The sequence below is a fragment of the Trachypithecus francoisi genome, unplaced genomic scaffold (genome assembly GCF_009764315.1).
Source record: "Trachypithecus francoisi isolate TF-2019V2 unplaced genomic scaffold, Tfra_2.0 Lachesis_group2, whole genome shotgun sequence".
In the NCBI taxonomy this organism is placed as follows: domain Eukaryota; kingdom Metazoa; phylum Chordata; class Mammalia; order Primates; family Cercopithecidae; genus Trachypithecus; species Trachypithecus francoisi.
The window spans coordinates 145,857,298-145,871,072 of NW_022681465.1; the positions used below are offsets into that span (position 1 = coordinate 145,857,298).

Here is a 13,775-nt window from a genome sequence, read left to right on the forward strand (position 1 = left end):
CATTATACTAAACCATTTGCAATTAAGTTTTCATAATAAAAACTCAGATATTTTAAGCGAATATCAACTTAGCCAAGGCTTGGGGTAGGGGAGAATAAGGGCATTGATCTAGATTATTTACTCTCAATCTATTCTCATTACATTATTCTAAAGCAACCATTATTGCTGTATCTGGAAGCTGAAACTTTTAAATATTCAGGTGGACATTATGTACCAGGTTATCATTTGCAGCACTGTTCATAGTAGAAAAATAATAGAAACATCCCAAACATACATCAATAAGGAATAAGTTAAACATGTTTGTACATAAAGAATACTAAGAAGTAGGGCCAGGCACAGTGGCTCACACCTGTAATACCAGCACTTTGGGAGGCCAAGGCAGGCAGATCACCAGGTCAAGAAATTGAGACCATCCTGGCCAACATGGTGACACCCCATCTCTACTAAAAATACAAAAATTAGCTGGGCGTGGTGGTACACACTTGTAGTCCCAGCTACTCAGGAGGCTGAAGCAGGAGAATCGCTTGAACCTGGGAGGTGGAGGTTGCAGTGAGCTGAGATCACAGTACTGCACTCCAGCCTGGTGACAGAGTGACACTCCATCTCAAAAAAAAAAAAGAGAAAACAAAGAATACTAAAAAGCCTAAATAAATATTGAGGAAGCTCTTTATGTTTTAACATAGGATGAATGCCAGGAAATACTGCTAAATGAAAAAACATTATGCAAAAGTATGAGTAGTATACTAGTATTTATGTTAAAAATGTGGGGAAAATATGTGTATATATTGCTTATGTACGTATGCACAGACTATGTTTGGAAAGATAAACAACAAATTGATAACATTACCTTGATAACATTACATTGATAACAAATTGATAACATTACATTGGCCTTGGGAAGGAGTACTCTGTGGCTGAGAGATTAGGGCGAGAATGAGGTAATTCTTGAATTATAATTTGACTCTATTTCCTACTTTAAAATAAGTAAAATGTAAAAACATATGCATTCTATATTTATAGAAAAAAATTATGATGTCTGTGACTTGCCTGAAATAATACAGGCCACAGAAGTGAGTGGGAGTATACATTAAAACAACATTCCCCATGAGTTGGTGCCTATTTAAATGATGTAACAGATACGCTGGGGTTAAGCATATCATTTTGTCAGCCTTTATGAATATATAAATACTTCCATAATAAAAATTTAAAAGAAATACACACATACCAATTCATTCATTCAAATGGAAAGTTGGCAAATCAAACTTGTAAGTAACTTCTACAAATTCCCAGCACCAAACACTATTCAAAAAAATGATAATTCCTGGCTAGGCATGGTGACTCACATCTGTAATCCCAACACTTTGGGAGGCCGAGGCGGGTAGATCACGAGGTCAAGACATTGAGACCATCGTCACCAACATGGTCTCTACTAAAAATACAATAATTAGCTGGGCATGGTGGTACACACTTGTAGTCCCAGCTACTCAGGAGGCTGAGTCAGGAGAATCGCTTGAACCTGGGAGGCGGAGGTTGCAGTGAGCTGAGATCACAGTACTGCACTCCAGCCTGGTGACAGAGTGACACTCCATCTCAAAAAAAAAAAAGAGAAAACAAAGAATACTAAAAAGCCTAAATAAATATTGAGGAAGCTCTTTATGTTTTAACATAGGATGAATGCCAGGAAATACTGCTAAATGAAAAAACATTATGCAAAAGTATGAGTAGTATACTAGTATTTATGTTAAAAATGTGGGGAAAATATGTGTATATATTTGCTTATGTACGTATGCACAGACTATGTTTGGAAAGATAAACAACAAATTGATAACATTACCTTGATAACATTACATTGATAACAAATTGATAACATTACATTGGCCTTGGGAAGGAGTACTCTGTGGCTGAGAGATTAGGGCGAGAATGAGGTAATTCTTGAATTATAATTTGACTCTATTTCCTACTTTAAAATAAGTAAAATGTAAAAACATATGCATTCTATATTATAGAAAAAAATTATGATGTCTGTGACTTGCCTGAAATAATACAGGCCACAGAAGTGAGTGGGAGTATACATTAAAACAACATTCCCCATGAGTTGGTGCCTATTTAAATGATGTAACAGATACGCTGGGGTTAAGCATATCATTTTGTCAGCCTTTATGAATATATAAATACTTCCATAATAAAAATTTAAAAGAAATACACACATACCAATTCATTCATTCAAATGGAAAGTTGGCAAATCAAACTTGTAAGTAACTTCTACAAATTCCCAGCACCAAACACTATTCAAAAAAATGATAATTCCTGGCTAGGCATGGTGGCTCACATCTGTAATCCCAGCACTTTGGGAGGCTGAGGCAGGTGGATCACCTGAGGTCAGGAGTTCCAGACAAGCCTGATCAACACGGTTGATCTAATACAAAAATCAGCCGGGCATGGTGGCTCACGCCTGTAATCCCAGCTACTTGGGAGGCTGAGGCAGGAAAATCGCTTGAACTTGGCAGGCAGAGGCTACAGTGAGCCGAGATTGTGCCACTGCACACTAGCCTGGGGGACAGAGCAAGTCTGTCTCCAAAAATAAATAGATAAATAAAATTTTTTAAAATTACAATTACCAGCATCTATGAAATTTTATGGTAGACTACGGTATACAGTGTTTTAAGTAACAATGAGAACAAGAAAACAAACAAAAAATCTAAAAAAGGGTAAAAATTAAATATTATCTCAATGAGAGTCAAACCATTAAATCAAACAAGTAAATAAGCATATGGCAAAAAAGATTCTCCTCCCCATTCATCCCTTTTAACAAAACTTGGACTATAGGCACGGCACAGTGGCTCACACCTATAATCCCAGCACATTGGGAGGCTGAGGCGGGCAGATCACCTGAGGTCAGGAGTTCGAGATCAGCCTGACAAAAATGGTGAAATCCTGTCTCTACTAAAAACACAAAAGTTAGCCAGGCATGGTGGCACGTACCTGTGTGTGACTTGCTGGAAATAATACAGGCCAGTGAAGTGAATAGGAATACAGATTAAACAGCATTCCCCATGGGTTTGTACCTACTTGAGAGGCTACTTGGAAGGCTGAGGCAGAAGAATCGCTTGAACCCAGGAGACGGAGGTTGCAGTGAGCCAAGATCGAGCCACTGCACTCCATCCTGGGCGACAGAGCGAGTCTCTGTCTCAAAATAAATAAATAAATAAAATAAAATAAACTGAACTATAACTAAAAGATATGCAATCTATGCAACGCTTGCTTTGCTAGTACTTTTGGGCACAATATGAGAAAAGGGGTTGATTTTTACCATCATAATCTCTGCATCGCCTCTTTGGTGGTAGGTTTCGACCAAAAGAATTGGAAGAGCTATGATTGTTATAGTAATTAGACCAACTCTCAGTTGTGTTTTCAGAGTGGTGAGCAGGTGCGATCACTGTAACAGTGCTGGGAATAGACTGTGCCCCAGAGGAATACTGCTCAGAAGAGTTTGGAGGTGGTGCAGACACAGGTACATAGGAACTCTCCAAGTCATTCCTTTCGCTCTTGAACTTCGATCTTTCCCTGTGCTCTGTTTGGAGACAAAATTAAAAACAGAAAACAAAGAGATCAGATATTTCATGTTCTTTTTTTTTTTTTTTTTTTTTTTGAGATTTGAGACCGAGTCTCGCTCTGTCGCCCGGGCTGGAGTACAGTGGCCGGATCTCAGCTCACTGCAAGCTCCGCCTCCCAGGTTTACTGCCATTCTCCTGCCTCAGCCTCCTGAGTAGCTGGGAATACAGGCGCCCGCCACCTCGCCTGGCTAGTTTTTTGTATTTTTTAGTAGAGACAGGGTTTCACAGTGTTAGCCAGGATGGTCTCGATCTCCTGACCTCGTGATCCGCCCGTCTCGGCCTCCCAAAGTGCTGGGATTACAGGCTTGAGCCACCGCGCCCAGCCCATGTTCTTAAACTATGTTTATTTTCTCACATTGAAAACATGAAAATGTTGGGTGCAGCATACCAACATGGCACATGTATACATATGTAATAAACCTGCACGTTGTGCACATGTACCCTATAACTTAAAGTATAAAAAAAAGAAAAGAAAGAAAACATGAGAATGTTGAATTAAACTTATCTAGCTATCCATATTTCACACTGCTCTCTTTATTAATATATCCTAAAAGGGGGGACATCAACATATGACACATCTTGGGCAAGCACTTGTACAAAATCATCTTTTATAGTATCAACATTAGTTACACTTAAAAAAACAGTCAGCTTTGGCCAGGCGCGGTGGCTCAAACCTGTAATCCCAGCACTTTGGGAGGCCGAGACGGGCGGATCACGAGGTCAGAAGGTCAAGACTATCCTGGCTAACATGGTGAAAACCCGTCTCTACTAAAAAAAAAATATATAAAAAAAAATTAGCCGGGCGAGGTGGCGGGCGCCTGTAGTCCCAGCTACTCGGGAGGCTGAGGCAGGAGAATGGCGTAAACCCGGGAGGCGGAGCTTGCAGTGAGCTGAGATCTGGCCACCGCACTCCAACCTGGGCGACTGCGCGAGACTCTGTCTCAAAAAAAAAAAAAAACAGTCAGCTTCTCCACAGATATTTAATAAGAAGGTTATCTAAGAACTGACTTCCAAACTTGTATCTCAGAAAATGAGTGGTTGGGATCCCAATAATCTACTTATTTTATCTTTTTAATTTTATCAGCTTCAAGCACCCTTCCAGCATATCAATTACTTTTAGAAAACCAAATGAACAAAAAAGAAAAGCAGGCAACCCTCTCACTCACATGATAGCTTTATTGATTAAAGGACATTTGTATGTATTAAACAAAATGAGTTAAGTCTAGACATGTACAATACTTGAACAGCTCCTTTTTAATCAAACTCCCTTGATTCCATCCCCAGAATAGAGCCCTGTTTTCTAACAAAATGAATATTGAGTTTCTTGAGACAATTCCAGTTTTTATATTGCTTAGACAATATTAAACGTACATCTTTCTTTAAGAGAATTTCTTGCACCCTTGTGATAGAGACAGATAAACAACTACAGAGTTTTTAGGGGGACACTCATCTACTCACCAACATTCCTATTTGGATCCCGGTCTTTGCTGCGCCCCCTACTTCGGCTTCTACTACGACTCAGGCCTCGGCTTTTACTCCGACTCTTACTCCTGCCTCTTCTCCAGTCATACTTCTCACGGTACAATTCATTCCGCTCATAGTACCGGTCATAGTCTCTCCACTTCCCGTCTTCTCTTTTTTTCTCACGTGTCCTATAATATACAGATATAAAAGCCATATGCAGGTTATAGAAACCAAGTCTGCAAACAAATCTATAGTATAATACTATTCTTAAGTCATAATATCTACGCTTTTTTAGAAAGTTGCAAAACTACCACATAATTCCTCTAATCAAATATATCCAGAGAAAAAAAAATCCCTCCTGCAATTATGGGTGGGGAGAAATGAAAAAAAGAGGTGAATCCAAAGTATGGGGAAGGATGAGCAGAGGAAAACAGAAAATTTGAACTAGAAAAGAAAAAAGGCTCAAAACAAAGTGTTCCTAAACAAAGACCAATTTTTGATGTTAGGTTGATGATTCAATATACAAGTTGTACTACTTGTCATAAAAAATGCCATGGATGATTTTAATACTGAGCACCCCTAACCAAATGGAACATTTCATTAATATTCTCTAAGGGGACTGCTCCCACCCCTGAGCTCTTGGGGAAAACACATAATAATGACTGTTTATAAAAGGAACAGAAAGTAAAACAAAGAAAAAAACAGAAAGAATGAAAGCAAGAAAGGTAACAACTTTCTTTAATGAGTTTACAGAGAGGAGTTAGTATATATATTAAAAATCCCTTGCAAGGCAACTAAAAAGTGAGTCATCAATATCTTCCTAATTAAAGATAAACACAAACCTTCGTTCACTAGATTCTGAACGAGTCTTCTGGGGACTAGGATACTTCTTTTTTCTGCCATCTCGTTCTTCCTCTGCTGGCTCCTGAAATACCTATATGAAAATATTGATTAGAAATAAGAGTAGGGCCAGGCACGGTGGCTCACACCTGTAATCCCAACACTTTAGGAGGTCCAGGTGGGAAGACTACTTGAGGCCAGGAGATTGAGACCAGCCTGAAAAACACAGCGAGACTCCATCTCTACTAAAAATAATAAATAAAATACGTTAGCTGGGCATGGTGGCATGCACCTGTAGTTCCAGCTATTCAGAAGGCCGATATGGAAGGACTGCTTGAACCCAGAAGTCGGAGGCTGCATTAAGCCATGATCACACCACTGCACCACAGGCTGGGCAAGAGAGTGAGACCCTTCTCAAAAACAAACAAACAAAAGAAATAAGAATGGTCCCTCTTGGCTGGGCGCAGTGATTCACACCTATAATCCCAGCACTTTGGGTGGCTGAGGCGGGCGGATCACTTGAGGTCAGGAGTTCTAGACGAGCACAGCCAACATGGTGAAACCCCATCTCTACTAAAAATACAAAAATTAGCCAGGCGTGGTGGCATGCACCTGCAGTCCCAGCTACTCGGGGGGCTGAGGCAGGAGAATCATTTGAACCCAGGAGGTGGAGGTCGCAGTGAGCCGAGATTGCGCCACTGCACTCCAGCCTGGGCAACAGAGCGAGAATCTGTCTCAGAAAAAAAAGAAAAAAAAAAAAAAAAAGGATAGTTCCTCTATAAATTATGAAATATGTCCATCTACCTGATAATATTTCTGGCACAAGAGAGGGCACAAGTAAATACACTGAAAAAATAACATCAAATCATACCCAAAAGAGTCAGGCAACAGCAGAAATAAAAAAGATGCTCAGATTACTTCAACAAGCAGTACGTTAATTTTTTAAGGTTAATTTAAAGTAGGGAAAGGTAGTGTAGGAGAAGTATAAACAATTCATTCTTCAAATTAAAATAAAACAGCAAATCTCCAAGTACCATATAGTAAAATGGTTATGTTTTCCTCATTATGAAATATATACATATATATAATTAATTTTAGTAGCTCTTCAGATTTTTTTCATAGGAAATGTTTTAGGAAAAAATGGTTAAATTAATGAATGCTATAAAACTAAGTAATTCATGTAAACTATGGAAAAATTGCATAGGAACTAATGGAAATATTAAGGCTTTCTCTCAAAGCCTAACAGTCAAAATTGACCAGAAATACAAAGAAAATAGTAATTTTATTTTTTTATTTTATTCTTTTTTTTTTTTTTTTTTGAGACCAAGTCTCAGTCTGTTGCCCAGGCTGGAGTGCAATGGCGCCATCTCGGCTCACTGCAACCTCTGCCTCCCAGAAAACCAGTGATTTTTATTATTGTCCTTGAACAAGTTTATCTCAAACCAAATACACAGTCTTTACTAGAGAAAGGTGAAATAAAGTAATTTGCAAAAGTGAAACAAATACCCATCTATGGAGAATCTCACTGACAAATACACAAATCGGGAAGTGAGTGAATGGACTTAGGAGATAATTTAATAAAATTCAGGCAACATAAAATGGCAGCCACAATATGGCAACCATATGGCAGCAAAATCACTACACAGTCACTAGACTACATTTAAAAATCACTCTCTATCCTAATTCACAGGAAATACAGAGGATATATTATTCCACTGGGATGCAAACAGCAAAATCCAGACAGTAAAAACTCTACAGGACAAATGATTTAATTTCTTCACAAAATAAAATTTAAGGAAAAAGATGAGATAAAGAAAAGAGGAATGAAGGCAGTGTGCTTCATTAATCATGGCAGATGTCTACCATGTTGTTTTTCCAGAAGCAGGATGAGTTGGTGCCAATGATCCAAATTCTCTTACCCTGGTGATCAATAGTCTAACTAGAAAACCACTAATGGAACCCAATATAGCCGAAGACCAAGGAAGAAAGTTAAAATGGGTAATCCCTAGATTTACTTCTCTATACCCTGTTCAGAGCAACTAAGCACAGACCAGAAAAAGACAATTAGCCAAAGATGTGTGCCACCTCAGACTCCTTTCCTACTCTATTATCTAACAGAAATACTATAAACAATTATGTTTATGCACTATTAAATGAACTATAATTTATTTCAGTAATTACAATTAAGTTATGTATAAAATTCAGAAAATGAGAAATGCCAGAAAGTTGTCATTTGGGGTAGCTCTACACAGAAACTGGTATTATCCATTTTTCACAATTCTCAAAATTGTATCTACAAAGACACAAATAAGACAGTATAATGGTTTTCTTTTGTTCTTTAACTGTTCTTTCAAAACTCAAGATAGGCTGGGTGCAGTGGCTCACAACTGTAATCCCAGCACTTTGGGAGGCCAAGGCAGGTGAATCACCTGAGGTCAGGTGTTCGAGACCAGCCTGGCCAACATGGTGAAACTCCGTCTCTACTAAAAATACAAAAAAATTAGCCAGGAGTGGTGGTAGACACCTGTAATCCCAGCTACTTGGGAGGCTGAGGCAAGAGAATCGCATGAATCCAGGAGGTGGAGGTGGCAGTGAGCCGAGACTGCACCATTGCACTCCAGCCTGGTCAACAAGAATGAAACTCCATCTCAAAAAAATAAATCAATAAACTCAAGATAATGCAAATTTTCTCTTATATTCAAATCAGCTGCCTCTCAAACAGATCCATGTATACCACTGAAATTCAATGACTGTAAAAAACACGTCACAAAAAATTTTAACTTATAAAAAACATAATCTATACCATAGACCAAAAATTATATACTATAATGTACCAAAGAAAAATTTCTGTGAAAGTTCTCAAGAAAGATTTCTTCCAGCCCGGGCGGAGTGGCTCATGCCTATAATCCCAGCACTTTGAGACACTGAGGCAAGCAGGTCACTTGAGGTCAGGAGTTTAAGACCAGCCTGGCCAACTTGGTTAAAACCCCATCCAAAAAAAACAAACCATACACACACACACACCACACACACACACACACACACACATTAGGCAGGAGTGGTGGCAGGGCCTATCATCCCAGCTACCCAGGAGGCTGAAGCAGAATAATTGCCTGAACCTGGAAGGTAGAGGTTGCAATGGACCGAGATCACGCCACCGCACTCCACCCTGGGCGACAGAATGAGATTCTGTCTAAAAAAAAAAATACAGAAAGGTAGCCAGGCACGGTGGCTCACCCTTGTAATCCCAGCACTTTGGGAGGCCGAGGCAGGTGGATCACGAGGTCAAGAGTTAGAGACCAGCCTGGTCAATATGGTGAAACTCTGTCTCTACTAAAAATACAAAAATTAGCCAAGCATGGTGGCACATGCCTGTAATCCCAGCTACTCGGGAGGCTGAGGCAGGGGAATCGCTTGAACCCAGGAGGTAGAAGCTGCAGTGAGCTGAGATGGCACCACTGCACTCCAACCTTGGGCGATGGAGCGCGACTATCTCAAAAAAACAAAAACAAACAAACAAAAAACAAACAAAAAAACGAACCAGAATGGTTTCTTCCTATTTCCAGTACTTGAAGACACACTAAACAAGCCTCTCCAATTTTGAGAGAACTTGATGAGATAATTACAGGGCATGATATAAAAAAAAAAAAACAGACAGCATTCTCAGTTGATCTTAATTAAATATAGCCACATTTTTTTCTTTTAATGTTGGATCAGGTCAATCAGCCTAGCATTTAAAAATGAATTGGAAATAACTAAACGATACCTAATCCTTAGAATCAATCCTGAAAATGGAGAGGAAAAGAACATGCTATAAGAAAGAAATACTTGGGACCGGGTGCAGTGGCTCATGCCTGTACTCCCAGAACTTTGGGAGGCCAAGGCAGGAGGATCGCTTAAGCTCAGGAGTTCAAGACGAGCCTGGGCAACATAGCCAAACTCTATCTCTTTAACAACAACAAAAAACTTTTTTAAAAGGAAATAAAAAAGGACATTGCCTGGTAAATTGATAAAACTGAATACAGATAATACATTAAAGTACTATACGGATGTTAAATTTACTGAACTTGATCATAGTATCATAGTTACCTAAGAGAATATTATTTATTCGTAGGAAATACACACTGAAGTACTCTACTTAGGGGTGAAAAAACATGAAGTATGTGACTTACTACTCAAATGACTAAGAAAAAAATCATATGGATATTTAAAGAGAGCAGATGGGGCAAAGTTTCAGTAAGTATATCTAGAACACCTATAAACCCAGAGCTTTGGGAGGCAGAGGTGGGAGTTCGAGACCAACCTGGGCAACATAAGGAGACTCCATCTCTACCAAAAAAAAAAAAAAGTTTATCTAGATAGATGTCATATGGGTGTTTTGGATACTATACTTGTAATTTTTTTTTTTTTTTCTGAGGCAGAGTTTTGCTCTTGTTGCCCAGGCTGGAGTGCAACAGCACGATCTCGGCTCACTGCAACCTCTGCTGCCCCAGTTCAAGTGATTCTCTTGCCTCAGCCTCCCAAGTAACTGGGATTACAGACGCCTGCCACCACGCCCAACTAATACTTTGTATTTTTAGTAGAGGCAGCGCTTCCCATGTTGGCCAGGCTGATCTCAAACTTCTGACCTCAGGTGATTCGCCCACCTAGGCCTCCCAAAGTACTGGGATTACAGGCATTAGCCACCATACTCGGCCTCTTGTAATTTTTATTTAAGTTTAAAATTATTTCTAAATTAAAAATTCATTTTACCTTCAGAATAAATGTAATAAAAATAAATATTAGGAAATATTTCTGCATGATAACCAACATTTATGTGCCAGGCACTGGACTAGAAACCATGTATATACACACACATAATCTCACCTAATCCTCCATAGGTACTACTCTGATCCTCATTTTACTGGTATGAGAGTGAGACACAGAAGTTAACTTGTAGAGCTGTTATTATAACTCACGCAACCTGATTACAGAATCCACGTTTTTCTATGCTATATTGTCTGTATATAAAAGGAAGTACAAAGAACTCTGTAAAATTTCCTTCTTGGCTCAATTAGGTTACTATCTATAATCATGTTTTCATACTTCAATATTATAAAAACATTTCTAAAGTCCTCTTTCCAATATTGACAGTGACGTTCACAATTAAATTAACTATTTTTTAAAACTCTATATAATCAAAAAGTGTAACTGGTTTCTCCATACACATGAAAGTGTTACCTAATGATTTCTCTTGAGGATTTGTTAACAGTTCACTTTCAGTCAATCTCTCTATATTTAACCAAGTTTTCTTTTTCTAAAAGTCACTAGGTAAGATTTCTCTGACTTCTTCAATATTGCTAAAATATTTCTTGGATCTCTAAACAAGCTGTCTGAAACTTTTCCAACTCTTCAGTCCAAGCAACTATGAAATCCTGATGAAAAATCTGTACCATGCCTAAAATTCGGAAACTTGAATCAATACACAATTACTTTTAAAAGGCTCAATTTCCAACTAAGGATACTGGTGACAGAATCTAAGAGTCCCCCAAGAGCAGGAGAAAAACTTTGCATTACCTCTTCTTTAATGTCTTCTTTTTCTTGGACTAGTGGTTTTGGCTCAGGCTTAACTGGTTCCAAAGGTGGAAGGTAGTTCTTAGTATAGAGACTTTCGAATAGTTTGTCCACAAAACCTGAAGTTTCTAAGGAGAAGAAATAACATTTACATGTTGTGCAAACAAAAAACAAAAATTTGACAACACATAGTCAGCAAAGCTTAGGAAAACAGGACATCTTGTACACTGCTGGTAGGACTAAAAATGAGTCCTTCCTTATGGAAGAGAATCCCACTTACAGGTTTTAAAATCCTTCTGACCTACTTGCAAAATAATATATAAGATTATGTGTTGGAGTATGTAATAGCAAAAGGTCAGAAACAACTCAAATTTCCATGAATAAGAGACTAGTTAAATAAACTATGGGATATCTATACAATAGAGTACACAGCAGTTATAAAAAGAAAGAATACTAGTAATACCTGATCTCGAAGATATAAGAGTATATACTTATATGTGTTTCTATCTATCTGCATAAAGAAACTGAAATAAAATAAAAACTGACAAAATTGTGTACTGTAGGTGGGAACGCGGTGGATGTAAAACAGTAAGAGATTTTTACGGTATACCTCTTATTGTTGGATTAAAGGCACTGCCAACTCAAAAAACTTAACTGAAAATTTTTTTAAATCAGTTAAATATTTATTGATATGAAAATGATACAAAACTAACTTTTTGTGTTTTACTTAAAGGGTGCTCCGTTTGAAACTTTCTCAGACAACTGAATGGGAGAACCACATGAATTTACTAAAAGTATTAATGTCAAATATTTATACTGCCTTTTTTTGAGACAGAGTCTTGTTCTGTTGCTCAGGCTGGAGTGCAGTGGTGCAATCTCAGCTTCAATCCTCCTGAGTTCAAGTGATTCTCCTGCCTCAGTCTCCTGAGTAGGTAGGATTACAGGCATTGCCACCACGCCCGGCTAATTTTTGTATTTTTAGTGAAGACGGGGTTTCACCATGTTGGCCAAGCTGGTCTCCAACTCCTGACCTCAGGTGATCTGCCTGCCTCGGCCTCCCAAAGTGCTGGGATTACAGGCATGAGCCACCACGTCTGGCCTATGCCTTATTAAAACCAAATCTAATTAACTTTGATTGGTCCTACCCTAAGGAACAGCTAAAGAGCATATTAAAAGCACAACACAAACTCTGCTTACATTTCAATTATTACATCCTTTACATAAAACCTATTTCTAAAATGTTATCTTTTCTACAGAAAAGTATCTTCTTATAAATTTCTTTATACTACTAATTTGTGTAGTAAGCATTTTTCCATGATTATAAAACTGTTGGCTCTCATTAACTATTACATATAAACTAAAGATAATCAGACCCATCAAAGCCTCTATAATAAGAATACTTTCACTTACAATTATTTTTTAAAACAATTTATAACATGTTATTATCTTTTGTAATCTGAAAGACACATAGCTCAATTTGTAAAAAGCAAAGACAAACATCTACTAGTAAACAATATTCTCTGGTTTAGTTTGGGAAAAATTAAAAATAAAAAATAAAAACAATATTCAAGGTACACTATTAAGTTTTTAAAACATTATATATCATTATAAAAGAGTATGTTCACTTAATACTATTTTAAGATGCAATATAAACATAGACATAATTCTACAGTTGCACTGTCCAATATAGTAGCCACTAGTCACATGTAGCTCTCTAAATTTGAGTTTAATTAAAATTAAATTTAAAAATCAATTTCTGGCCAGATGCAGTGGCTCATGCCTGGAATCCCAACATTTTGGGAGGCCAAGGCGGGTGGATCACTTGAGGCCAGGAGTTTGAGACCAGCGTGGCCAACATGGTGAAACCCTGTCTACTAAAAATACAAAAATTAGCCAGGTGTGGTGGCGCGTGCCTGTAATTCCAGCTACTCAAGAGGCTGAGGCAGGAGAATTGCTTGAGCACAGGAGGTAGAGGTTTCAGTGAGTTGAGATTGCAGCATTGCACTCCAGTCTGGGCAACAAGCGCGAAACTCTGTCTCAAAAAAAAAAATAAAATCAATTTCTCTGGCCTATTAACCAGATATCAAGTGCTCAATAGCCACATGTGGCTAATGGCTATTGAAATGGAAAGTACAGATGTAGACCATATGCACAAAGTTCTATTGGACAGTGCTAGTGTAGAAAGACATATACAAGGTGATAACAGTGATATAAATTTATCTCTGGTGGCAAATTTATGGTTACTTATTTTCTTATCCTTTTAAAAATGTAGTGTATAGTTCCTTCTCATACATATTACTTATG

General features: G+C 38.1%; 1 protein-coding gene across 2 annotated transcripts in view; it reads right to left on the reverse strand.

Moving 5' to 3' along the window:
- The window catches only part of RBM27 (RNA binding motif protein 27), a 92,183-nt gene that overhangs the window by 59,751 nt on the left and 18,657 nt on the right, over nucleotides 1-13,775 (reverse strand). For both annotated transcript variants that reach the window (XM_033180763.1, XM_033180764.1), the window contains exons 3-6: nucleotides 11,475-11,599; nucleotides 5,921-6,012; nucleotides 5,073-5,266; nucleotides 3,311-3,571 (exon numbers count right to left, since the gene is read on the reverse strand). In XM_033180763.1, the coding sequence (XP_033036654.1) occupies nucleotides 3,311-3,571; nucleotides 5,073-5,266; nucleotides 5,921-6,012; nucleotides 11,475-11,599 (672 nt within the window). The remainder of the gene's footprint in view (nucleotides 1-3,310; nucleotides 3,572-5,072; nucleotides 5,267-5,920; nucleotides 6,013-11,474; nucleotides 11,600-13,775) is intronic.